We start from the raw sequence: 25,437 nt of genomic DNA, 5'->3' as shown, positions 1-25,437 counted from the left end.
CTGAAACAGGATCAGGGAGATGGAGTCCATGGGCATGTGTGGGTAGAGGAGATACCAGAACAAGCCCGTGGCTCTGTTTTGAGGGAGGACTGGTGGGAATGGATGCTGAGTAGGCTACCAATAGTGGAAAATAATTTGCTGAGTGGTGAGGGTGATGAGGAGGGTTTGAGGGGTGATGGTAAGAGGGTGCATGGTATATTTTTGGATTGATTGTGGTGTTGGTGGAAACCTATATACTATATACCATTGAGTTGTACACTTTTAAAAATTTAATATAATTTTATTGATTTGAGAGAGGAAGGGAGAGGGAGAGAGAAATAGAAACATCACTGATGAGAGAGAATCATTGATCAGCTGCCTCTTGCACACCCCACACTGGGGATCCAGCCCACAACTTGGGCATGTGCCCTGACAGGGAATTGAACTGTGACCTCTTGGTTCATTATTGATGCTCAACTCCTGAGCCATGCCATATGGGCAAGTTGTACACTTAAAAAAAAAATTTATTGATTTTTTTACAGAGAGGAAAAGAGAGGGATAGAGAGTTAGAAACATTGATGAGAGAGAAACATTGATCAGCTGCCTCTTGCACACCCCCTACTGGGGATGTGCCCTGCAACCAAGGTACATGCCCTTGACTGGAATCGAACCCGGGACCTTTCAGTCCATAGGCCAACACTCTATCCACTGAGCCAAACCGGTTTTGGCAAGTTGTACACTTTTAATGGGTGAATTGTAAGGTATATGAATTATATCTCAATAGAGCAGTTAAAAAGGAAGAAAAGTTGACAAATTCTGAGAACTAGCCCAATGTGAAAAAAACAAAATAAATGCATGTGTGATTAAGATGAGGAGAGGTGGGACCCCACTCTGGTTTTGGATGAGGAAGTGCTTTTTGTGAAGGAGAGGTTGAAATGCTTGGGGAAAAGCTCTGATGAGATGAGCGAGGGAAGGGGCTGTGAACGAGGTCATCAAGCTGTCATCTCTAACCAGTATTTTAGTAGAAAACTTGCGCCAAGCTTATTTTTAGAACTTTTATGTAACTAAATATAAATAAAGCATTGGTGTTAGTCACAGGGTAAATAAGATGGTTTCAGTCCTCAAGCAGATTTGTGATTTGGAGAGAGAGAGTTACATTTGCACATAATTCATGACAAGAAGCAAATACGGGGATGGCTATAAATAGCTGGTCTCAAGGTCTCCAATAAAAAATGTCTGTTTCATAGTCCTGCTTTCTGAATCTCATCTTTGGGCGAGAGAACACGGGCCTCCCAAAGTTAAGGTCTGTGATTAGGCTGCTTCTCAGGTTCACCATGAGTTTAAAAATAGGTTGAATATAGAAATTAACTACTGGTTAGAACATCACGGAAATGGAAAAACCCACCCAGTTGAGGTAAGCCCTTTTAATAAGCTGATATGTCTGTATTGCTCTGCTGCCCAAAGACATTTAATTTCTTTTTTTTTTTTTTTTTCCAGGTGAACCCTTCCTTGGTCAACCAATTTGGGCAGAGTGACTTACATTTTGTAGGACAGGATGTTGATGGGGAGAGGATGGAAATCATTGAACTGGCAAGTAAGTGGGCTTTTCACTTTTGAATTTTTGTGTTGAGCTGATCTTTTTCTTTGCCCATAGACATATGAAGCTGTAACTTGGTACCTGTGTTATTTGGTCTTTTTTTCCCCCTCTCTCCTTTGAAATAAATTTGCAACTAAATAGAAAGTATGCAGGTAAGCATATAGTATGTGAAAAAAAAGAAAAAGAAAAAGAAAAGACCGCTTGTAATCCTGATCATTCGGGGCTTTTTACTCTGAATGTGCCATACAATGATGCATTGTCCTACACGTTCTATCAGCAGTATGCTTCCTTACCATCCTTACCTCCTTCGCTTGTTTTCAGCATCTAGGTCAGGCACCCTGGGAAAGGCAGGCAGCCCATTGTTGAGTAGTATTTTTCTTTACTTTCTTTACTTTGGAAGAATGGCCAGTGCTGTCTCACTATTGGTGACTGGTATTGACATCTGTTGTGTGTGGGACCTGGCCCCTCATTTCACCTGGTGTCTGCCTTTCTCTATTGCTCATGCTCCATGGTCAAGTGTGGGCCAGTTGCTGCACTCAGACTAATTTAAAAAAATATATATTTTATTGATTTTTTACAGAGAGGAAGGGAGAGGGATAGAGAGTTAGAAACATCGATGAGAGAGAAACATTGATCAGCTGCCTCCTGCACACACCCCACTGGGGATGTGCCCGCAACCAAGGTTCATGTCCTTGATCGGAATCGAACCTGGGACCCTTCAGTCCACAGGCTGATGCTCTATCCACTGAGCCACATCTATCAGGGCCTCAGACTAATTTTTAAAAATGGTTCTTGTATGTGCCCTCACTGGGGAATCGAACCCACAACTTTGGCATATTGGGAAGATGCTCTAACCAACTGAACTACTCGGGCAGGACTGCATTCAGACTTCTCAGTGAGATCAAACATTCACAAGGGAATTTGACTTCTGTTGAGGAAGATCACTGAAGAAGTTGTGTGGCTGGGCAAGGGCACTCTTCAGCAGCGCAGGCACAGAGCATACGTGTGTTATTGACAGAGGACAGTGTTTTCATTCAAAGCTGCAAAGGCAGGGTACGCTCATGCATACAGCTGGTCCCAGCTCTCTCTCTTGCTTTTCTAGCCCAGGGCTGGCCAGACTTCGGCTGGTGGGCCAGATTCAGTCTGCTGACTCTTTTTGTTCAGTTTCATGCTCTAAGAATGGCTTTTACACTTTTCAATAGTGCCAGGGTTTCTCACCCTCACCGCCACTGACATGTGGAACAGGATCATTCTTTGTGGTGGGGGCTGATGCTGGGTATTTGACAGCATCCCTGGTCTCTACCCACTGGATGCCAGTAGCACTACCTGCCCCACCCTCCAAGCTTCGACACTAAAAAACTTGGTTGGGAACCCAGTTTTGGATCGTCAGGTTTGAAATTGGATTTATTTAGCTCCCTTGCCTCTTCATACCCCCAACTTGTTATCGGTTCTCAAGTCCTGTAGATTCCATCTCTGGAAAGATCTCTCTTTTTTAAAAAAATATATTTTATTGATTTTTTTTTTATAGAGAGGAAGAGAGGGATAGAGAGTTAGAAACATAGATCAGCTGCCTCTTGCATGCCCCTACTGGGGATGTGCCCACAACCAAGGTACATGCCCTTGACCGGAATCCAACCCAGGACCTTTCAGTCCTCAGGCCGATGCTCTATCCACTGAGCCAAACCAGTTTCAGCTGGAAAGGTCTCTCTTGGTTGCCATTTTATTCTCATCCCTACCACCCTAGTCCTAGGTTGTGATGACTCCAGCAAGGACAGAGCTCTGACTGTGCAATCTATGTGACACCAGTTTGTTGTCTAAACCACTCTCACTTATTGAGTACTTAGTATGTACAGGATACTCTAAAAAAATAGTAGCATAATTGTCTAGAATCACCCTTTTCACCTATATCCTTTAGGCTCTGGATAACTTACTTACACTTCTAACTTTCCTACTTCTTTTTCTACCTTAGCCTGTGTCACCATCCTTCGTTTCAAATTCCTTTGTCCCTTTCCTTTTCTGTCTGTAATCTGTAAGGTACTTCAGGAATCCCCAGGAGGTGGGAGAGTTGAAGTTGGAAAAGGCATTTTTGTACTTGATAATATGTTGCCTTATCCTGAAAGAAGGAAAGCAATGGACATTAAGTGTGCACCCTAGATGCTTCTCACTAGCCCCTCCCCCCAAGGACTCTGAATGCCTTATGCAAATTACAAGGCTAATGATGTGATGATGTAATTCCCACCTCCCAGAGAAGGAGACTCTATGCAAAGAAGTGAAGTAAACTGCCCAGGCCATCCAGCTAGCAGCTGGCCAGGTTATTGATTCCTTCTGCCACCACTCCTGTGGGATTTTATTGTTCCTTCGTTTTCATTGGACATTCCATTTAAGATTATCAATCCACGTTTTGATTTAGAATATGAGAATTTATTTCCCATAGTCTTCCTAAGGGGAATGCCCGTCATTTAGAATTTATATAGCGTGGATCGCTGGCGTGCGTGTGAGAGGTCAGAGGCATTCTTAAACATTACTATTTGTTTCCGTGGTTCAAATATTTATTCTCTGTTAATTCTCCTGGTTCTCATTATTTTCAGCAAATATTAGAAGTCGCTTTCAACCGCAAAGTTTTAGATTTCCATTGACACTTGCAAATTTCCTGTGGGTTGTAAGGGGAATGAGAGTTGCTGTATAACCTTGCGACTTTGAAAAGCTGACCACAGGGAATTGATTTTATTATGGAGAATTCTCCAGAATATTTGGATCTTGGCTCCCTCTTAGAAGCATACCCACGAATCTCTGTATTACTAAAGCAATTCTAAAAGGAACAACAAAGCTTGAGATCAGTACAATGTCAGAATTTGGTTCAAAGCAATTAAGAGAATTATTTAAAAGATACTTTGACTGCTAGAACATCACCAAAATAAAAATTTTATAGTCTCCTTCCTCATATTAGCATAGGGAATTTTTGGGATAAAGTGATTCAGAGCAATGATCCATTCATTTAAATATTCTGTCCCTGACTCTGACATGATCCATTATTCAGCTTCTGTCTGTAATGGTACAAAAACACAATTACTGTCTGCTTCTTTCAACGATATCACTGGATGCTGTGCTGTAAGATTTATCGCATCTTAAATTTAAAGCTACATTGCTTAGTTTCTTTTCTAAGTGTGGATGATTTCTCTTCTACTTTTCTCGAGGGGATACATTCCTGAGAGAAGGTGGCATTCCCCTCACCAAACTTTCATTCCTGAGTGTCCCTCTAATTTAAGGAGGTTTCTTCTTAGATGTGATATAGAGCAAGCATGTCAAACTCAAAGGCTAACACGGGCCAAATAAACAAGGTTTAAATTTACATGAGCAGCAAGAAAACAAAAGCTTCACCCTAGTCAGTTTGGCTCAGTGGATAGAGCGTCAGCCTGGGGACTGAAGGGTCCCAGGTTCGATTCCTTTCAAGAGCATGTACCTTTGTTGCAGGCACATCCCCAGTGAGGATTATGCAGGAATCAGCTGAATCAATGTTTCTCTCTCATCGATATTTCTAACTCTCTATCCCTTGCCTTTCCTCTGTAAAAAATCAATAAAATATATTAAAAAAGAAAAGAAAACAAAACAAAAGCTTCAATTTTCACAGAAACGTAGGTTTATTTCAATAGAGTCATGCTGAATACAAAGGTCTGAAATGTCATCGTTAACATAAAATAATAGAACATTTTAATAAAAATAGTATTTTTTTTGAACAGTAACTTACCAGACACTGAAAAACTGCACAAATTAATAAGCGTAATGCAAATGAACCTATTTTTCTTGTTTTCTGAAAGCAAAATATTTTCTGTTCTGCACACCAAGTCAGTCCAAGACTAATGACGTGGCCATTGGCTGCTAAAATACTACTGGTATTAGTGGAGAGAAATAGTGTGCTTGTGTGTAAGGGAAAGGAACGCAGCACGATTCTAGTAATCAGTCATCAGCAAATGTAGTTTGTTATTAATAATTATGTATAACAGGATATTGTAAAAATTGACTAAATTTTTATTAAAACGTTTCTTACGTACCGTTATATTGGCTGGGCTGCAAAAATATGTGTTGTGGGCCACATGTGGCCCGCAGGCCGTGAGTTTGACATGCTTGATGTAGAGGATTTCACTGGATTTTTGTACACTCAGAGCTGTGCAATAGAACTTGCTGCAGTGATACAGTGTTCTGCCCTATTCAGTGTGGTAGCCATATGTAGCTATTGAGTATTGAAACATGCTCAATTAATTTGAATAGATTAAAATAGCTGTGTGTGGCTAGAGGCTACCATTTTGTAGAGCAAAGCTTTAAATAACCTTAGAAGAGTGGACATTTGTGATCCATCATCATGTCCTCGCTACTCTACAGTAGCTTTGGGACTCTAATGGCAAATGATGGGGATTTGTGATTTTGAATTACATACTTGACTTTTAGATCATTTGATAAAACATCTCTCTGAAAGCTTTAACGTTGTATTTACTTTTCCCTATAAAACTGGTTTTATCATAGATAGATATAGATATATAGAGATATGTAACTCAATATCAATTTAAATTATTTTTAAAGTAAGGAATAGAGCACACTGACCATGCTCTATACTATAATAATTAGGGGATTAAAGAGTAGCTGAATCTCTAATTAGGAGTTTATCCCTAATATGGGAAAAACATAGTTTTTTGAGAGTTCCAATTGGAAAGAGGAATTATATACATATATAATTTTTTTTAATTGATTTTTTTACAGAGAGGAAGAGAGAGGGATAGTTAGAAACATCGATGAGAGAGAATCATTGATCAGCTGCCTCTTGCACACCCCCCACTGGGGATGTGCCCACAACCATGGTACATGCCCTTGACCGGAATCGAACTCAGGACCTTTTAGTCCGCAGGCCGTCGCTCTATCCACTGAGCCAAACCAGTTTTGGCGGAAAGAGGAATTTTTAATCCTATAAAATTTCTACCCAGATTTGGAAATGTTGCCTGTTTAATTCTTATTATAAAAATGGGATTCCTGTTGAAAGTAGTGGGCGGAAAGCTACTTTTCTATTCTTACTACATCTAGGAGAACTTAAATTGCTCATCTAGGGGCTTCTTACAATCCTCAATATGAAAATCACTTCATTTCCTACCCAGGTAATGTAAGTGATAGATACTTATTGTAAAGCTTCACACGATACAGAAAAGTATCAAGAAGAAAAAAAAAATCTTAAACTTTTGTCACCTTGAGCCATAACCACCATTAACATGTTTGAGAGGCCATCCTTTTATCACTCAAAGACCATTCATCACAAGGGATAAGTTGGCATAGAATGAAATATGAGTTCAGTTTCATGGTGCTGTCTGTGATTAATACCCAACTCAGAGCTGCAACTAGAAAAGCAGTTGTACTTGCTGCATTCCCAAGGGACCCTTATCTTGGTGAAGGAGATCTTATAGAAAATGGCCTGAAGCCATCTAAGAGAAAGAATGTTCTACCTACAGTTAGCCTAAAGGGTGAAGGGTACCATGGAAATGAGCACAGTGTAAGTCTATGAAGGACCATCAAAGCAGGCAGATGCCCAGCTGGCGTGGCTCAGCGGTTCAATCAGAAGGTCATGGTTTGATTCCCGGTCAGGGCACATGCCTGGGTTATAGGCTTGATGATCCCCAGTGTGGCTATTGATCAATGATTCTCTCTCATCATTGAGGTCTCTCCCTCTCCCTCTCCCTCTCCTCGGTCTCCCTCTCCCTCTCCCTCTCCCTCTCCCTCTCCTTCTCCCTCTCCCTCTCCCTGTCCCTTCTCTCCCTCTCCCTCCTCTCCCTCTTCCTCTCCCTCTCCCTCTCTCTCTCTGAAATCAATAAACATTTATATATATTTTTAAAAAGCAGGCAGATTTTGGGAAAGCAGAATTTATCTCGCCACTGAAAAATTTTTGCTTAACATTGCTTATTCTAATACCACCTTCTACAAATAAAATGTTGGATTATTATCGCGGGAGATGTGTTTTGTAATTTGAAATTCTACTGGGAAGATGGACTGTGAAAATAGCTGGCTATGATGATAAGTTAAATAGTTATCTCATTGTGGAATGAGTTTCTGATTCAAAGATAAGACCTTCAAAGTATTTCTCCTGTTTGCTTCAATCACATCATCATTGTTCTCATTTCAGATCACCCCTATTTTGTTGGTGTCCAATTCCATCCCGAGTTTTCTTCTAGGCCGATGAAGCCTTCCCCTCCATACCTGGGACTATTACTTGCAGCAACTGGGAACCTGAATGCCTACCTGCAACAGGGATGCAAACTGTCCTCCAGGTAACCAGCTTAACAATGACCCAAGATGCCGTTATCAACACTCTAGGTTTCTCATAAACTTAAAAAAATATGCTTTTATTGATTTCAAAGAGAGGAAGGGAGAGGGAGAGAGAAAGAGAGAAACATTCATGAAAGAGATACATTGATTGGCTGTCTCCTGCACCCCTCCTCCCCCCAACGGGGAGTGAGCTGCAGCGTGAGCATGTGCCCTGACTGGGAATTGAACTGGCGACCTCTGGGTTCATGGGTCGCGATGCTTGACACCTGAACTTACACCTGCTGGGCTGATTTCTTTTTGAAGTGAAGGAACCAAGATGTCGCAGGTTCGATTCTGATCAGGGCACATGCCCGGGTGGTGGGCTCGATTCTCCATCTCCAGTGGGAGATGTACAGGAGGCAGCCGATCAGTGATTCTCTCTCAGCACTGATATTTCTCTCTCTCTCTCCCTCTCTCTCTTTTAAAAATCAATAAAAACGTTAAAAAAAAATAAAGTGAAGAATTGTTTTTTCCTTCTTAATAATTGTGACTTTTTCTCAATAAAAATGATCTAATCGTATCTACAATAGTAACCTAACAGTTTTCCAAATTATGCTAATTCTGGGGCATTATTTTAGAAATTTTTGTCATTTTGATAAGTGAAAAATAGGGTTTTCTTTTGTGGATTCTGATTAATTAATATATATAAGTATGTTATTGGCTCTTGTTTTATAAACGATCTGTTCATATCCTTTCCCCTACTTTTTCTTTTGCTATTATATCTTTTTTCTTAATGATTGGCAAGCTCTTTATATATAAAGGACATTAATCCTTTGTTAGGTTGCAAATACTTTTTCAAAATGATTTTGTTTTCTTCTGAGTTGTCAATGGTAGTTTTTATATTTTCCTTAAAGAGTTTTAAATAAGGAATTTATTTAAATAAGCTCTTATTTATGCATATATTTCTTATTTATATAGTCAAATCTTCTATGAATTATGTTTTTTGTGTAAGTGTGTAAAGTCTTTTCTTATCAAAAGATTATATAAATAATATCCTATTTTTTACACTAGCACTTCTATGGTTTTTATTTTAAATGAAGCTTAAATCTCTAATTTATATGAACTTTATATTTGGTATAGTGTGTGAGGTAGGGATCTGCTCTCTCCAAACCCCTAACCTCAATTGTTAGTAAGTTGAGTAATTTAAATTTGTTTCAGGAATTTTTGTTTTGTTCTGTTAATGATTTTACCTCTTATTTCTGAACCCGTACAACGCTTTTCATCATAGCATTATTGTAAATCAAGTCTATTCCCATTATTGTTTAACATTTTTAAAAAGGTATTTTGCTGCTCTTCCAGATTAACTGTAGAATGATTTTTGAAATTAGGTTTGAGTAAAGTAATCCATTATAGATTTTCATCAAAATTTCTTTACATTTAAATATTAATTTGGTGGGAATTCATATTTTACATTTTCTCATCCAAGAATATTATCTATATTAATAAAAGAGTAATATGCCAATTAGACCAGGAGATCTTCTGGAGACCTTCTGGACAAAGCCATGGTGGCGGGGCTGAGGCAGAGGCAGTTGGGAACCATCAGGCCATCAGGGGAGAAATTAGGGGTATCAGGCTGGCAAAGGATGACAGTTGGGGGCAAGATCAGGCAGGCAGGGGAGGGTAGTTGGGGATGAACAGGACAGCAGGTGAAGGCGGTTGGGGCAATCAGGTTGGTAGGTGAAGGTGGTTAGGGGCGATCAGGCAGGCAGGTGAGTGGTTAGGAGCCAGTGGTCCCGGAGTTTGAGAGGGATGTCCGACTGTGGGATCGGGCCTAAACCAGCAGCCAGACATCCCCTGAGGGGTCCCAGATTGGAGAGAGTGCAGGCTGGGCTGAGGGGACCCCCTCCCACCATCATGCATGAATTTTGTGCAGTGGGCCTCTAGTATATAATAACTTTAAAAGTGGAAGGAACTAGCCACAATTATAGACTATATCTAAGTTAGCACCCTACCTAGGATTAGCACCATAATAATTGGATATGTATTATTTAGAAGATTACCAGTGCTGACCCTCATTCTAGCAAACAACCCTTGTGATATTGCAATTGAGGACTGCTGGGATTGGTGCATGGTGTGTAAGCGTGTGCTTGTGTTATGAAAGCTGCTTATTTGCCACATTACCTGCTAGGGCAGTGGTCGGCACACTCATTAGTCAACAGAGCCATATATCAACAGTACAACAATTGAAATTTCTTTGGAGAACAACATTTTTTAAACTTAAACTTCTTCTAACGCCACTTCTTCAAAATAGACTTGCCCAGGCCGTAGTATTTTGTGGAAGAGCCACACTCAAGGGGCCAAAGAGCCGCATGTGGCTCGTGAGCCACAGTTTGCCAACCACGGTGCTAGGGGATGCTCACAGTTCCATAACATGCCCTTTAACTGGGAGTTCATATGAGAGCAGGCTTTATATATTTTCTATGTCAGGCGTCTTACTGAATTAATGATCACTCCTTGCGTTTTTGAACCAGTGCACTCATTTTCACGCTGTGCCTTATGGAGCTGGAGTCTGGCCAGCTGTGAAGAGCAGGCTGAGGGGCTCCAGGCTCTTCCTTGCTCCAGCCAAGCAGCTCCACTTTATCTGGCTCATGTAGCGTGGTTCCGCATAAGATTTCACGCAAAGATGAACTTCCTGTGTTCTGAGGCTGCATGGCTTATGCAGCAGTTTGGAGATTTCAGTGTGTTCCCATGTTGGATGTGTGCTGTGACCCTTCTCAGCTACTTTATTGTCTCCGCTAGAGGCCTGGTGCATGTAGGGTCCCTGGGCCTGGCCGGCAATCAGGGCCGATTGGGACCTTCCAGCTGCCGGCCAGGGTCTCCCTTCCCAGGCTTTCCTTCATTCCGTGCCACCCCCTGGTGGTCAGCACATGTCATAGCAAGTGACTGAACTCCTGATCAAACTCCCGAGGGGACAATTTGCATATTGGGCTTCTATATATATATATATACACACACAAAATAGGTTACTTCAGTGATCATATATGAAAGGAGGGTGACAGTGGAGCAAATTAGATGGCTGGGAGAACTCACACATAACTCAACATAACTATCTGGTTGTTTGCAAACATCAACTAATATGCAAATGGTATCTGGGTATGTGGCCTACCCACATGTATGCTGGATGGCCCGCTGATTCTCTCATGGGGATGGTGGTTTCTGGGTAAAGTTTACTGGTAGTTTCTGAAAAAAGTGACTACTTCTAGTGACTCCTAAGCAAGACACAGTACGTCTCAGAGAAAAGGAAAATCCTCCTACCAAAACTCTGATGCTGATATTGGTATTACAACAGACTAACAGACTTCCATGCTTGGCAGAGAATTCCTATGTATTAGCCACACACTGGTGCTTCCTTAAGAACAGCCAGCAGCTTATTTATCTCTGTCTCCCCGGCTCCCTGGCACACAGATTTGTTTGTTTTTATTACCCATTAAACTAATAAATGTGATAGCAGGGAGAATGGATATAGTCTGTTCTAATCTTAACACCTTGCAGGGAGGTTCCAACTAAGAATGGTGAATTAATCCAGTGACAGATGCCAGGATTCCAGAGGAACCTTGCACTCCAGCTCCTCTCTGCCCACCTCCATGGCATGAGTGAGCATTGAAAAGCAAAGGATGGCTTTGATGGCCAAGTTCTAATGTGAGCTGAATTGAGACTATATTTTTGTCAAACAAGATTGCTGTCGGTTATCAATCCCAAACAAATGTGACAAGGAATATGAACTTAGAATAATGACTTCCTTTCCCAGACATTGGCTCCTGATATTTAACTGTATGACACCTGTGCAGCCCACAGCTTTCAAACACAGAATGAGAAAACCTTTGGTTTTGAGCAATTTCACCTGAGCTGTTACCCCAGCATTTTGCCTTGTAGAGAATATTTACCTTTTAGTGCCTAGTAAGTTGCAGTAAGAATATCATTTTGGGCCCTAGCCGGTTTGGCTCATGGATAGAGCGTTGGCCTGCAGACTGAAGGGTCCCACGTTTGATTTTGGTCAAGGGCGCATGCCCGGGTTGTGGGCTTGATTCTAGTGGGGGAGGGGGCATGCAGGAGGCAGCTGATCAATGATTCTCTCTTATCGATGTTTCTACTAGTATCCCTCTCTTCCTCTCTGAAACCAATATTTAAAAAAGAATATAATTTTGGGATCTAGAGCTGGTGAGCTAAATTCTCAGTTGCTCCACTATCGATAGAATGATAGCAATTATGAAGACTATTCCACCTTGTTTTAGACTTTAGTGGTATGTTCAAGATGCACAACAGTTCTAGGATAGTATTTTTTAGGCTTTTTAAAGCTAAACAAAACTTAATATGAAAAATAAAACTGAGGGTCTTGTTTTTCGGGGTCCCCCAAGACCACCCATACATTGGATGATTCACTAGAAGCAATCAGAATATATTGGTAGTTGTACCCACAGCTAAAATTTATTACAGTGACGGAATAAGCATACACAGTTGGATCAGTAAAAGAAAAAAGTATAAGTGAAGTCTGGAGAAATCTGTAGTTTTTTTTCTTTTTCTTTTTCTTTTTTTTAAATCCTCACCTGAGGATATTTTTTCCATTAATTTTTAGAGAGAATGGAAGGGAGAGGGAGAGACAGAGAAACACCAATGTGAGAGACATCAATTGGTTGCCTCCCGCATGCCCCCCCCCCCCCCCACCAGAGCTGGGAGCCTGCAACTGAGGTATGTGCCCTTGACTGGAATCGAACCTGGGATCCTTCAGTCCGCAGATCGATGCTCTATCCACTGAGCCAAACGGGCTAAGGCTGTTTGCAGGTTTTCTGTGCTCTCTCCCTTCTGTGAGAAGTCACACTGAACTCCCTCTCCCTCTGGCAATAAAAAGGCAGCAACGTGTGTGGTGTGTATGCCCAGGGAAGCCCATTTGAGACTCAGAGTTTAGGGTTTTTGTTGGGGGCTGGTTACACAGGCTTTGTCTTTCTAGCAACCGCTCAAATTCCAGACTCTGAAAAGGAAAGCAAATATTTACCGTAAATCACATTGTTTATATAGACAGCGTAGGCCCAGTAAAATGACCTTATTAATTGGTAATGGAGAAAACAATTTTCCAAGTTCCCCTGCAGGCAGACCCTTCTAGAGACAGCAGCCTCGGGCCTGCTGTGTTAACTCCTTTGCACAAATCTAATAAACCATTTTTAGAATAAATAAATCTAATGGGAAATTATGGTCCATTAAAGAAATCTTTATAATTCTTTGCTGATATCCCTCCCCTGGTGTTGAAACAATTTGTCCCATGTGTGAAATATAACCACAAGTTTTCATGGTCTTGCTGGCGTATGATGTACTGGAATGAGACTATTTCATGTAATTGTTTTTTTTTTTTTTAATATATCTTTATTGATTTCAGAGAGGTAGGGAGAGGGAGAGAGAGATAGAAACATCAATGATAAGAGAGAATCATTGATCGGCTACATCCTGCAAGCCACACACTGGGAATTGAGATCATTAAGCCGGCAGGGGAGGGCAGTTAGGGGTGACCAGCCAGAGGATGGAAGTTGGGGGCAAACAGGCTGGCAGGGGAACAGTTAGACATCAATCAGGCTGGCATGAGAGTGGTTAGGGGGTGATCAGGCTGGCAGGCAGGCGAGCAGTTGGGAGCCAGCAGTCTTGGATTGTGAGAGGGATGTCCAACTCCCTGTGGGATTGGGCCTAAACCGGCAGTCGGACATCCCTTGAGGGGTCCCAGATTGGAGAGGGTGCAGGCTGGGATGAGGGACCGCTCCCCCCCCCCCCCAGTCCTGTGCAATGGGCCTCTAGTTTCATATAATTGAAAGAAAACAATTTTAGGAGACATTAAATGTACAGGTTATGGCAAAAATAGGTTTACAGTTGTATGTGAAACAGTTTATGCTTGTATTATTTATTAATTACTAGAGGCCTGGTGCATGAAAATTTGTGCACTTGTTGGGGGGGGGTTTGTCTCTCAGCCCGGCCTGTGCCCTCTTGCAGTTCAGGAGCCCTCGCTCCTTACAGCCCGCCTGCTCGCTGCTTCTTACGGCTCGGCTCGCTACTCCTTAGCGCTGCCTCAAGAGAGCTCCTGCCACCATCGCTGTGCTTGCTGGGCTTCTGGCTGAGTGGCGCTCCCCCTGTGGGAGCACACTGACACCAGGGGGCAGCTCCTGCATTGAGTGTCTTCCCTCTGGTGGTCAGTGCACGTCATAGTGACCGGCCATTCCACCGTTTGGTTGATTTGCATATTACCCTTTTATTATTACAGATTGTATTGTTTTCCATATGAACAATGGTAAGCTTACTTTTGCCCCACCAATGTAATATACAAAGATGCTTATAATTGTGCGTTTTGTAGTATCTAGAAATGAGAACTCAATCTCTGTCAAGAATTCCATTTTAAGTAACAGAAGAGGGATCAGAGGTTAAAGTGCATAGGTTGTTTTTGAGCACATGTGTTCTCTGGGGCTGCGCTGCGAGGCTCTTACACACAATCACAACACACCAAGTTAGGAATAACTTCCAAGTTCTATAATGCTGGCGTTTATCATGCCCATGCGTGGTCTGAGTAAAACTCTCTTGCTTCGATGGTACTCATTCCATGTTGGAAAGCAAGAATCTACATGGGATTCAGTCTGCAGTTCACAGAAACACAGCTCCTTGGGGAAATGTTTTTCAAGTATCAAATTGAAATCTTAAGACATCTGAGTAGCATTTTATCCTATATCTTAGGATCTTGGACTCCATGTCTCCACCTAACCTACACTCTCTCTTGTGCAGAGAAATCTTTTTGTGGCGAATCAGGAGGCAGGCTGGTACAGAAACAAGAGGAGGGAGGTTACTTAGTGATGCGCTGTATTTGCTTAAATATTTCAGACCAAACTCAAAAGTTGAAACTACTTTATAGCCAGAGAGTCCTCAAAGGAAGTACATACGTGGAGCTAGTTCCATTTCCCGATCTCTTGCGTACTTGTAGGGTCTAAGTTCATTCTCTCCTTAGTGCTTACCCTTCCCTTTCTACTTTTAACCCTTTGCACTCCGCTGTCCCCTCTCAGGGGACATCGGAATTCTAGCATATCATTCAGATGTCCGCTCTCAGGGGAGATTGCAGTTTATTAGTGATTACGTGGAATTGAGTTTCCGCCGCAAAGCAGCGTTGAGTAGCTGGTAGCCAATGTCCAGAATGGTTCGGAGTGCAAAGGGTTAACTTTGAATCCTGGCAGCAGTCAGGGGGAGAGGCCCCCATGTCATTCACCATTGTGTCTGGCGCCTCTTTGGTGACTGTATGGGTTTTCCTTTTAAGTGACATGCTGGCTTCCACCTGGGAAGACTTTGTTTTTTGTTGACTTCTAGATGTAACCTTACAGAAAATTTGGAAAATAAAAAAAGGACTAATAAACCCACCAGCTTAACATAGTGACTGTATTTATTTTAAAAATATATATATTTTATTGATTTTTTACAGAGAGGTAGGGAGAGGGAAAGAGAGTTAGAAACATCGATGAGAAAGAAATATCGATCAGCTGCCTCTTGCATACCCCTTACTGGGGATGTGCCCGCAACCAAGGTACATGCCCTTGACCAGAATCAAACCTGGAACCCTTCAGTCCACAGGCTGACGTTCTATCCACTGAGCCAAACTGGCTAGGGCTGTATTCATTTTTTAGTATTTCTAGTCTTTATTGTATATCCACATATTATTCTTTTAATGGTTGCAATCATAATAGGGCGGGAAGAGATTAACCAAAGATCTTATATGCATACTAGAGGCCCAGTGCACAGATTTGTGCACTGGTGGGGTCCCTTGGCCTGGCCTGCAGGGATTGAGCTGAAACCAGCTCTCCAACATCCCCCAAGGGGTCCTGGATTGTGGGAGGGTCAGGCTGAGGGACCCCACCGGTGCACGAATCCACGCACTGGGCCTCTAGTCTAAAAATAAAAATAAGTAAATAAAAAAGGGGATGGTAATAGTATACCCTTGATACGGGACTAATGAAAATTGCTTTGTACTAAATGTAAAGCACTCAGCACAGTGCCTGGTCTATGGTGGGAAATTAAATGGGAAATATGATGATGATGATGCTCTTATTATTAACATGACCTTCGTTCTGGTCTCCTTCATCTCTTGCCTACTGCAAAGTCTACCTGGTGTCTATGCCTCCAGTTTTCCTCCTCTCAAACTGTCTTCTGCCAGCAGAATGGTCTTACTACATTATATCTTGGAGCTTAGAACTCTCAGTGGCTGCCAAAACCGGTTTGGCTCAGTGGATAGAGCGTTGGTCTGGGGACTGAAAGGTCCCAGGCTCAATTATGGGCAAGGGCATGTACCTTGGTTGCGGGCACATCCCCGGTAGGGGGTGTGCAGGATGCAGCTGGTCGATGTTTCTCTCTTATCGATGTTTCTAGCTCTCTATCCCTCTCCCTTCCTCTCTGTAAAAAATCAATAAAATATATTTAAAAAAAAAAAGAATTCTCAGTGGCTTCCTTGACTACAGGATAAAATGCACACAAATCCATACAGTACAGTCCTCAGTCCCCTGATCTCCCCTCAGGATCTTCATCCTGTAGGGTTGCTGCGAGGAACCGTTGTGATGGTGCTTTGTCAACTTTAAATGGATATGAAAATACTGCTTTCCCCCCTTTGTTACACTTCAAGCAAAAGTGAACCGGGAAATGTTTCTTCCTCACGTTCTTTCTTTAACAGTCTTTTTAAACATCTTTTACAATAGCTCCCCTTCTGTCATTGTTTGACTCCGACTCCATACCTGGAGACTTTCTGGTCGAAGAACTGCTAATCAATCACATTTAAGCGTACCTTCCCTCGGGGATGAAGTGTTGGCTTAAGGTGCTCTTTCCTGATCGTGGGCCACTGCGGGCTGATGATGTGGGGGCAGCCAGGAAGGGAGTTCATGGCGACAAACAACAAACACTGCTATGTCCTTTGTTCCCTGCAGGGCTTGCATTCTGCATCTGTTATTCAATGTAAAACTCATTCAGAGCACACTAAGTTTTTATTTCGTTCCTCTTCTATTTTATGGCTTCCAGGGGCTCTTTGAGAAGGAAGTCAGGATAGTGCTTTGGGGAAAACTGTGTGCATGGGAACCTGTTTTAAAATATGCTCTTCCCACACCAAATGGATTTTGATATGAAGTATTGCAGGGACGCATGCATGTTGGGAATCTTAAGTATGCCATTGAACTGTTTTAATTCCAACCACCTCTTCCTGTCGATGAAGAAGAAATGGGTAATGGCTGCCCCCGGGATAGCATAAAAGGTGGACTCTATGAGGCGTTACTGTATCCTTGCCCTAGCACCGTGGAATATATGTATTCTTATATTGGGAGTTTATTAGGCACCAGGAATCTTTCACACACAAACTTGGCCGTGACCAGCCTTTTGTTTGCCCAAGAACCATGCATAGGCCGATGCTGTCAAGTCTTGTAAATCAAGCCAGGGTTGTAAGGAGAGCAGTTCCCATGCCTTGCAGCTAGTGATTTTGATTCTGTCTTGTACGAAATGGTACAGTGAAACAGCTTTCTGAAAAGAATGCTTCCATTATTTGGGAGGCACATGCATGCCTCAGAGAGATTTGCTGTGATTTTACTTAACCGTGGATAGCCAGACCTTTCCAAAAACCTTTTTGAGGGAGAGGAGGACCATTGCATGGTGATTATAGTTTGCTTTTTTTTTTTTTTTTTTAAGATCATTATTCATTTGTTTTTAAATCAGCATTATCCAGTAAAACTGTCTGCCATGATATTGTAGAAGTGTTCTATAATCTGCACCATCCAAGTATGACAGTCACCAGGCACATGTGGCCACTGAGCTCTTAAATATGGCTCAGTGGGTTCGAGAAGGGGAACTTTAACTGTTATTTGATGTAAATTTAGATAGCTACTGTGGCTTGTGGCTACCACACTGGACATTGTAGGTTTAAAACTATCCCCTCCTTAAAAGTCATCAGACATGCACGAATGGGTTTGTATTCTGTGGCATTTCATAAAATTTAACATGAAAGACCCTAATATCTAATAACACTGCCCACTGAGAAGTGTGTGTGTGTGTGTGTGTGTGTGTGTGTGTGTGTGTGTACACAGATATTATTTTTAAAGACAGGTTAGGCTTCAGAAAGAGCTGAGATGTTTTGAATTAAGTGAAAATATACCCAGGTAAGTATATCTTAGGACGACTTCTTCTTCTTCTTCTTCTTCTTCTTCTTCTTCTTCTTCTTCTTCTTCTTCTTCTTCTAAAAAAAATATTTTTTATTGATTGTTTTTACAGCGAGGAAGGAAGAGGGATAGAGAGTTAGAAACATCGATGAGATAGAATCATTGATCAGCTGCCTCTTGCATACCCCCTACTGGGGATGTGCCTGCAACCAAAGTATTGTACATGCCCTTGACCGGAATCGAACCTGGGACCTTTCAGTCCGAAGGCCGACTCTCTATCCACTGAGCCAAAACCAGTTTCAGCTGGACTTCTTTAATTCTGTTCTTTGTGAAACACAAGTGAACCCTAAGTCACACGCATCTCAGAGTAGCACCCACATTTGATTGAATGTGCAGGAGCCCCGCTATTCTGCTTGTGGGTGATGATCCATCCCTATTTGACTTCTAGCAGTTGATTTTTTTGCTGACACGTGATTGCCATAAAACCAGCAAGTTTATTAGATGCCTCTTTTGATAATTCTGTTCTTGAGTGTAGTGGTTTACTTGATTGTTTTACCTTGGCCCCTGACACATAGGAAAGAAAGTTAGTGAACCCTGTCATTTATTATACCTTGGAGATGAGTAAACCCAAACCGAGCCACACTTTGCTAGACTCAGCCTGTGCTATTTTGGGGTGTGGGCAGTGTGGTGCAGACAGCCATTAGACAGGAAATAAGAGCCATTAAGTGAGACACACACCCACCCAAGTTCACTTGCTAACATGGGTAGGGAATTCTGTTGGTCCAGGAAACAATGCTGAACATCACGCACTTGGCAGTTTTCATGACGTCTTTATATTTCTAGGACTTTTTGAGAGAGACCATATTACAAACTAGAGGACCAGTGCACAAAATTCATGCACTTGGCTTAGGGGGTCCCTCAGCCCTGCCTGCGCCCTCTGGGGATGTCCGATTGCCTTGGAGACAGGAGAGGCACCAGCCACCACTCCTGCGCTCGCCAGCCGTGAGCCTGGCTTCTGGATGAGCAGCGCTCCCCCTGTGGGAGTGCACTGACCACCAGGGGGAAACTCTTACATTGAGCATCTGCCGCCCTAGTGGTCAGTGCGTGTCATAGCAACCAGTCATTCTGCCGTTTGGTCAATTTGCATAATAGGGCTTTATTATATAGGATATGTAGCCCCCATGAATAGTGACAGCTTATATTTTTGTATAGTTTTCAAGAGCATACTTATAGATACCCTTTGGCCCTCATAACATTTTGATGAGGTTTTAGGTATTAATTCCACTATTTCTAGACTCTCAGGAGTTAGGTGACCAGTGCATACATGATGGCCAATAAACAGTACAACCAAGGAGTGACAGGAAGGTGTGGGCCCATCCTACTCTTCCCCAGCCTGAGATTAGAGAAGGAAGCAGGTATAAAATTGATAACTGTCCTGACTAGTTTGGCTCAGTGGATAGAGTGTCGGCTTGCGGACTGAAAGGCCCCAGGTTCGATTCCGGTCAGGGGCGTGTTCCTTGGTTTCGGGCACATCCCCAGTGGGTGGTGTGCAGGAGGCAGCTGACTGATGTTTCTAACTCTCTATCCCTCTCCCTTCCGCTCTGTAAAAAAGCAATAAAATATATATATTTAAAAATCTGATAACTGAGGAGATTGGTTTGGGCCTTCTCACCTGTGGTATTGGGCAACATGCCCTGAGAGGCCATGCTGGCCCACTGCAACACAGCTTACTAGTGAACTTGAGCTTGTGGGCTGGGTTAGCATGATGGGGATTCTGGCCCCACCTCAAATGAGCTCTGTGCTCAGTGAATCACTTGAACACCCTTGACCTTCATTTCTTCTCAGGGTATTGAGTACAACTTCCAAATCCCCTTTCTTTGCCAGTTCTATGACAGGTGATGTTGCATAGAATCAGGAGAGATTCGGCATTTGTGTAGCAGTGGGAGTACATGGGAAAGGACATGTCAACTTTTGAGGCCATTTAAATAAAAACAAAAACATTCCTCAGTTATTCCTGTGTTTTCTTTATTGAAAACTCTTTTGCAATAGTGAATTGATTTTCCTGAACCAAAATCTAATAAGATGTGTCTTGCTCATCAGTGGTCAGCAAACCGTGGCTCGCGAGACACATGCGGCTTTTTGGCCCCTTGAATGTGGCTCTTCCACAAAATACCACAGTCTGGGCGAGTCTATAATATTTTGAAGAAATGTCATTATAAGTTTAAGTTTAAGAAATTTGGCTCTCCAAAGAAATTTCAATTGTATTATTGATATTTGGCTCTGTTGACTAATGAGTTTGCTGACCACTGTTCTACTTGAATGCTTTTAAGGATATGTTGATTTATATGTTTATCTAACATACTTTGTTTTTTCTGCCAATTCTTTTTTTTAAAATAAATCTTTATTGTTGAAAGTATTACATATGGCCCCCCCTCCCCACGCATTGACCCCCTGCAGCCAGCTCCCCCCCCCCCCCCAAGGCCTTTACCACCTATTGTCTATGTCCATGGGTTATGCATATAATGTCTTTGGTTGATTACCCCCCCCCCCCCCCTCTTCCCTCAGAGATTCTATACTCTCTTCCATGCTTCCATGTCTCTGGATCCACTCTATTCATCAGTTTATTTTGTTCATTAGATTCCACATATGAGTGAGATCATGTGATACTTGCCTTTCTCTGACTGACTTATTTCACTTATTTTCTGGCAATTCTTAATCTTCTTCTAAGAATGTATAAGTATCCTCTCCATACTCTAGGCCACCCCTCATGCTTACCCTTTGTGATTTTGTCCAAAAGTCAGGGAGGAGAGTGAGGTTGGCTTTTATGATTTTGTTTATGTATTTATTGATATGTGCTCAATATATTTAGAGGAAATCTTTGTTTTCTAATCTATGAGCATAGGATTTTCCTAATTGTTCCTTCTCTTCCCTTAACAAAAAGAAAAAGGAGTAGATTTTCACCTATTATGGAATTCATGAAACAATTCCTGGCAATGCCATCTCCATAGATCAGTAGAACTCTTGTGGAATTGATCAACCTGCTGACTTATTTGGAATCGAGCAAGAGGAACCCTAAACTGAGCACAGCTCGGAGCAAAAGTACACTTGCAGGGCTATCTCATGGAGAAGGTGTATTTCTCAGGAACCCAAACATGGCAATATCTATGTCAATAATTGGTCCTGTTTTTAATATTCCATGTGACTCGAGGTAGTTGGAGCATCTCATGAAGTTTCTATTTTGAAAATAGCGTATTTGTGAAAATTACTTCTAAAATCCTTGAACCTATGAGAATGTTTGTTGGGTTGGGAAACTTTCATGCTGCTGACCCCTAAATCATAGCAAAAATGGGTCTGAAGTAGGTAGGATTTCAAGGTGAGTTTACCAAGTACGAATGTTTTTTATGTGCACTACTGGGTTTTTCCTGGGTATTTAAAAAAAAATATATTTTTATTGATTTCAAAGGTGAAGGGAGAGGGAGAGAGAGATAGAAACATCAACAATGAGAGAGAATCATTGATTGGCTGCCTCCTGCATGCCCCACACTGGGTATTGATCCCACAACCCGGGCTTGTGCCCTCACTGGGAATTGAACCTTAACCTCCTGGTTCATAGGTCGATGCTCAACCACTAAGTCTTGCTGGCTGGACATGGGTCTTGAGTTAACATGCATGTCTTAGTTCTATTGACCACCAAGATCAATATCCCCATGGAGTTTGCTGACTGGATGACTGGCTCCTCCACATTGAAGCTATCTAGGGAGCTCTTGTGGTCCTCAGGCTCAGAGATAAAGCCCAACCTACCACTGAGTAAAATGAAGAGTGTTTGGCTAATGTAATCAAGGGATGTACAGCTGTTCTGTAGTCCTTTCATATTGATAAAGGAAACAGTTGTGGAGGGGGGCGGCAATGTTAAAATATGTACACAGATAATAATTTAATAAAAAATGTATAAAAAACAATAAAAAAAAAGGAAACCGTTGTCATCAGAAGGGTGGAAAATGAAAAAAAATCTGTGAGCGTTCAAGTACTATTTGATGCTATGCTATTTATTGCACTTGAGAACAAATTGAGATCAGCAGGAATAGGACTGAATGATGCTTAATCTCAAAAGGACTGCGATTCAGGCAATAGTAGATTCATAGGAAATAAATGGGTCTATCAGCTCAGGCTTTCATTTTAACTTAATTTGTTTACATAATACCTCTAGTAGAAAGCAGACCGTAGGTAAGAGAGTCAGGAGCGGTGTGCTTTTAAGGCTTTTTTTGAAGTTTAGAAATGATTAGTGGTCTTTATAAGATTATAAATTTAATCTAAATTGAAATGCTTTTATAAATTTTCTGAATAAGTTACTTCCAATTTAAGATGAAAGCAAGTGATCAGTTCCTCTGACAAAAGGAGACTGTGGTATGTGAGGAGGAAGTGATAATAGAGTATTTCTTAGGATTGTCTCTGAGTGGGAGTTAATTATGGAAAGTGTTTTGGATCATTGTCTGTTTTTTTTAATACCTTGCTAAATTAATTCCTCTTTTGATCTAGTGATAGATACAGCGATGCCAGTGATGACAGCTTTTCAGAGCCAAGGATAGCTGAGTTGGAAATAAGCTAATACATGACTTGGAATGACAGGCGCTACCTGAGAGGGTAAGAAGGAATCTCTGAGTTCTTGTTTGTTTTACAGACAAGCTGCTGTCTTGGTGTAGAAGGGAGCAAGCACTATAGGATTTGTCTACAGGATCCTATTTGCCTGGCAGAGGTAGACAGACAGACCTCACAGCCCACTACACCTTTGGTAAACTGGAATGTACCTGAGAAAGCTAGCAGTTAGCATGGGGAGAATGGAATGCATTTGAGGCCAGGAATCCTATATCATAAAAGCCCAGTGATTGAAATGGTGGAATGACCAGAATGAGCAGAGACCAGAATGATCACGGCCCCTCACTCTGGCTGGTCACCCCACAGCAGGCGGTTAGGGGCGATCAGGCAGGCAGGTGAGTAGTTAGGGGCCATCAGGGAGGCAGGCAGAGTGATTAGGGACAATCAGGCAGGCAGAGGTGGTTAGGGGAGATCAGGCAGGCATAGGCAGTTAGGGGAGATCAGGCAGGCATAGGCAGTTAGGGGAGATCAGGCAGGCAGGCAAATGGTTAGGGGCTAGTGGTCCTAGATTGTGAGAGGGATGTCTAATTGCCAGTTTAGGCCCAATCCACAGGGATTTCTGCAGGATCGGGCCTAAACCAGCAGTTGGACATCCCCCGAAGGGTCCCAGTTTTCAAGAGGGTACAGGCTGGGCTGAGAGATGTCTTCCCCCACCCCCTGCATGAATTTCATGCACTGGGCCTCTAGTAAATAGATAGATAGATAGATAGATAGATAGATAGATAGATATAGATTTTTCTATCTATCTATCTATCTATCTATCTATCTATCTATATCTATCATCTATTTATTTGATGCATATATATACAATACACCTGGAGGCCGAAGTGGGTAGATTTCTAATAGTTTAGGTCAGGGATCAGCAACCTTCTTCTGTAAAGGGCCAGATAGTAAATACTTTAGGCTTTGCAGGCCATGCGGCCTCTGTCACAGCTACTCCACTTTGCCACTGTAGAGGAAAAGCAGCCAGGGACCACACTCAGCTAAATGGGCAGGGCTGCGGCCCAGTAAACCCGTTTGTGAAAACAGTTTGCTGGCCCCTAGTCTAGGTCGCTGTGGACAGCAGGTTTCCTTGGGTGTGTGTAAAATAACAGTATTTTATCTCTTTGTAGGGCGATGGCAGAGACTGGCATGGCTGCTGAGGGCAGCCTATAATATTTTCCACGCTGCTCTATTAGGCTTTATTAGAGTGACAGCAGCCTGGCTAACTTGATCATACCCTAGCTCGGAGGCCTGGGTTGACCTGCTCTCTTTAGCAGGGACAGCAGCTTGGGGATATTTGTAGAGTTCATTGCTCCAGTGTCAGCTCTCTTTGTATTTCACTTAGGGACTGAATATTCATGTTCTCCATGGAAAGCACATTCGTATTATTTAGGTTTGCCTCAATGGAGAGCTTTAGGAGCAAACCAAATGATGCAAAAATTACCTGGGAGTATTTTAAAGACTTGTATTATTCAGGTTCTGATGTTGCTAATACACATATTCCTTTTATTTTTTTTATTTTTTTTAAGGCTCTGAAGTAATTGAAGCCAAGATAAAGCAACTACCTGAAGAAATCACCACATTCTTAAAGAATCACGCAACGTGGGACGAAAGCCTCAAAGGGAATCAAATGATATGTACTTTCACGCACCAGAACCAAAGGGGCACTTTCCTTTTCCCTCCAGAGGCGGCCCTTGGGTCTCCCAGATTTCCCTAGCCGATTAAACATTTCCCACCAACCTGACTGGGGGAGAAAGTGTGTCTTTATCTTGTCTGGTATACCGTGATGACAGGTGCTGAGCAACGATACAGGACCTGAGCCTTCACTGGGCTGTATGGGAAGGGTGGCAGGGCACATGCAATAAAATGAATTTTGAGTGAAAAATGAGCCATTCTTTGACTTGGAACTCCACCACCAATCTCGGTGCAGCCCAAGCTTATTTCAATGTCTTGCCCACTTTATTTCTAGTTAAAAGGGAATTTAAATAGGTCCAAGGATGGGGGTGGCAAGTAAGGCCTGTGCTCAGGCACAGAATTGAAGGGGTCCTAAAAAATCTCAGGAATCAAGATCAGTTCATATACACCATGTCCCCCCAAAATGTATACGCACTTTAACAGCTGATAGCTGAAGATTCTATTACATTTTGAAAATGAAATGGTTGTGTGTGTATTGTTTATTAACCCTCACCTGAGTTTATTTTAGAAAGAGTGGAAGGGAAGGGGAGAGACACAAAGAGAGAAACATCAATGTGAGAGAGAGACATTGATTGGTTGCCTCCCACACTCGCTGAGTAGGACCAGGGATTGAGCCTGCAACAGAGGTACATGCCCTTGACTGGAATCGAACCCGGGAACCTTCAGTCCACTTCAGTCCACAGGGCTGATGCTCCAACCACTGAGCAAAACCAGCAAGGGCAGAAATGAAACGTATTTTAATAAACGCTTTATTCAAAGTGTATATACATTTTTGGGGACACCCTGTATATTTTTTAATTGAGATGAAATTCACATAACATAGAATTAACCATTTTAAAGTGAACATTGCAGTAGCATTTGGTACATTCACAATGTTATGCGGCCACCACCGTTATCTACTTCTGAAACATTTCCAACACTCCAGAATAATCCCCATTCCTACCTCCTCCCAGCCCCTAGCAACGCTAATCTTTCTATTTCTATGATTTTCCAATTCTGGATATTCCATGTAGATGACATGATACAATATATAGCTTTTTGTATCTAGCGTCT

The 25,437-nt window shown here is 42.2% G+C and overlaps 1 protein-coding gene across 4 annotated transcripts in view; it reads left to right on the top strand.

The window, feature by feature from the left end:
• Positions 1-24,568, top strand: part of CTPS2 (CTP synthase 2) — a 112,115-nt gene extending 87,547 nt beyond the window's left edge. For all 4 annotated transcript variants that reach the window (XM_036439702.2, XM_036439703.2, XM_045582292.1 and 1 more), the window contains exons 16-19: positions 1,477-1,573; positions 7,734-7,878; positions 22,591-22,695; positions 24,219-24,568. In XM_036439702.2, the coding sequence (XP_036295595.1) occupies positions 1,477-1,573; positions 7,734-7,878; positions 22,591-22,660 (312 nt within the window). In that variant the 3' untranslated portion in view covers positions 22,661-22,695; positions 24,219-24,568. The remainder of the gene's footprint in view (positions 1-1,476; positions 1,574-7,733; positions 7,879-22,590; positions 22,696-24,218) is intronic.
• Positions 24,569-25,437: the final 869 nt, after the last annotated feature.

This window comes from Pipistrellus kuhlii, unplaced genomic scaffold (assembly GCF_014108245.1).
Source record: "Pipistrellus kuhlii isolate mPipKuh1 unplaced genomic scaffold, mPipKuh1.p scaffold_m20_p_16, whole genome shotgun sequence".
NCBI lineage: Eukaryota > Metazoa > Chordata > Mammalia > Chiroptera > Vespertilionidae > Pipistrellus > Pipistrellus kuhlii.
This window is presented reverse-complemented; position numbering and strand designations above follow the sequence as displayed.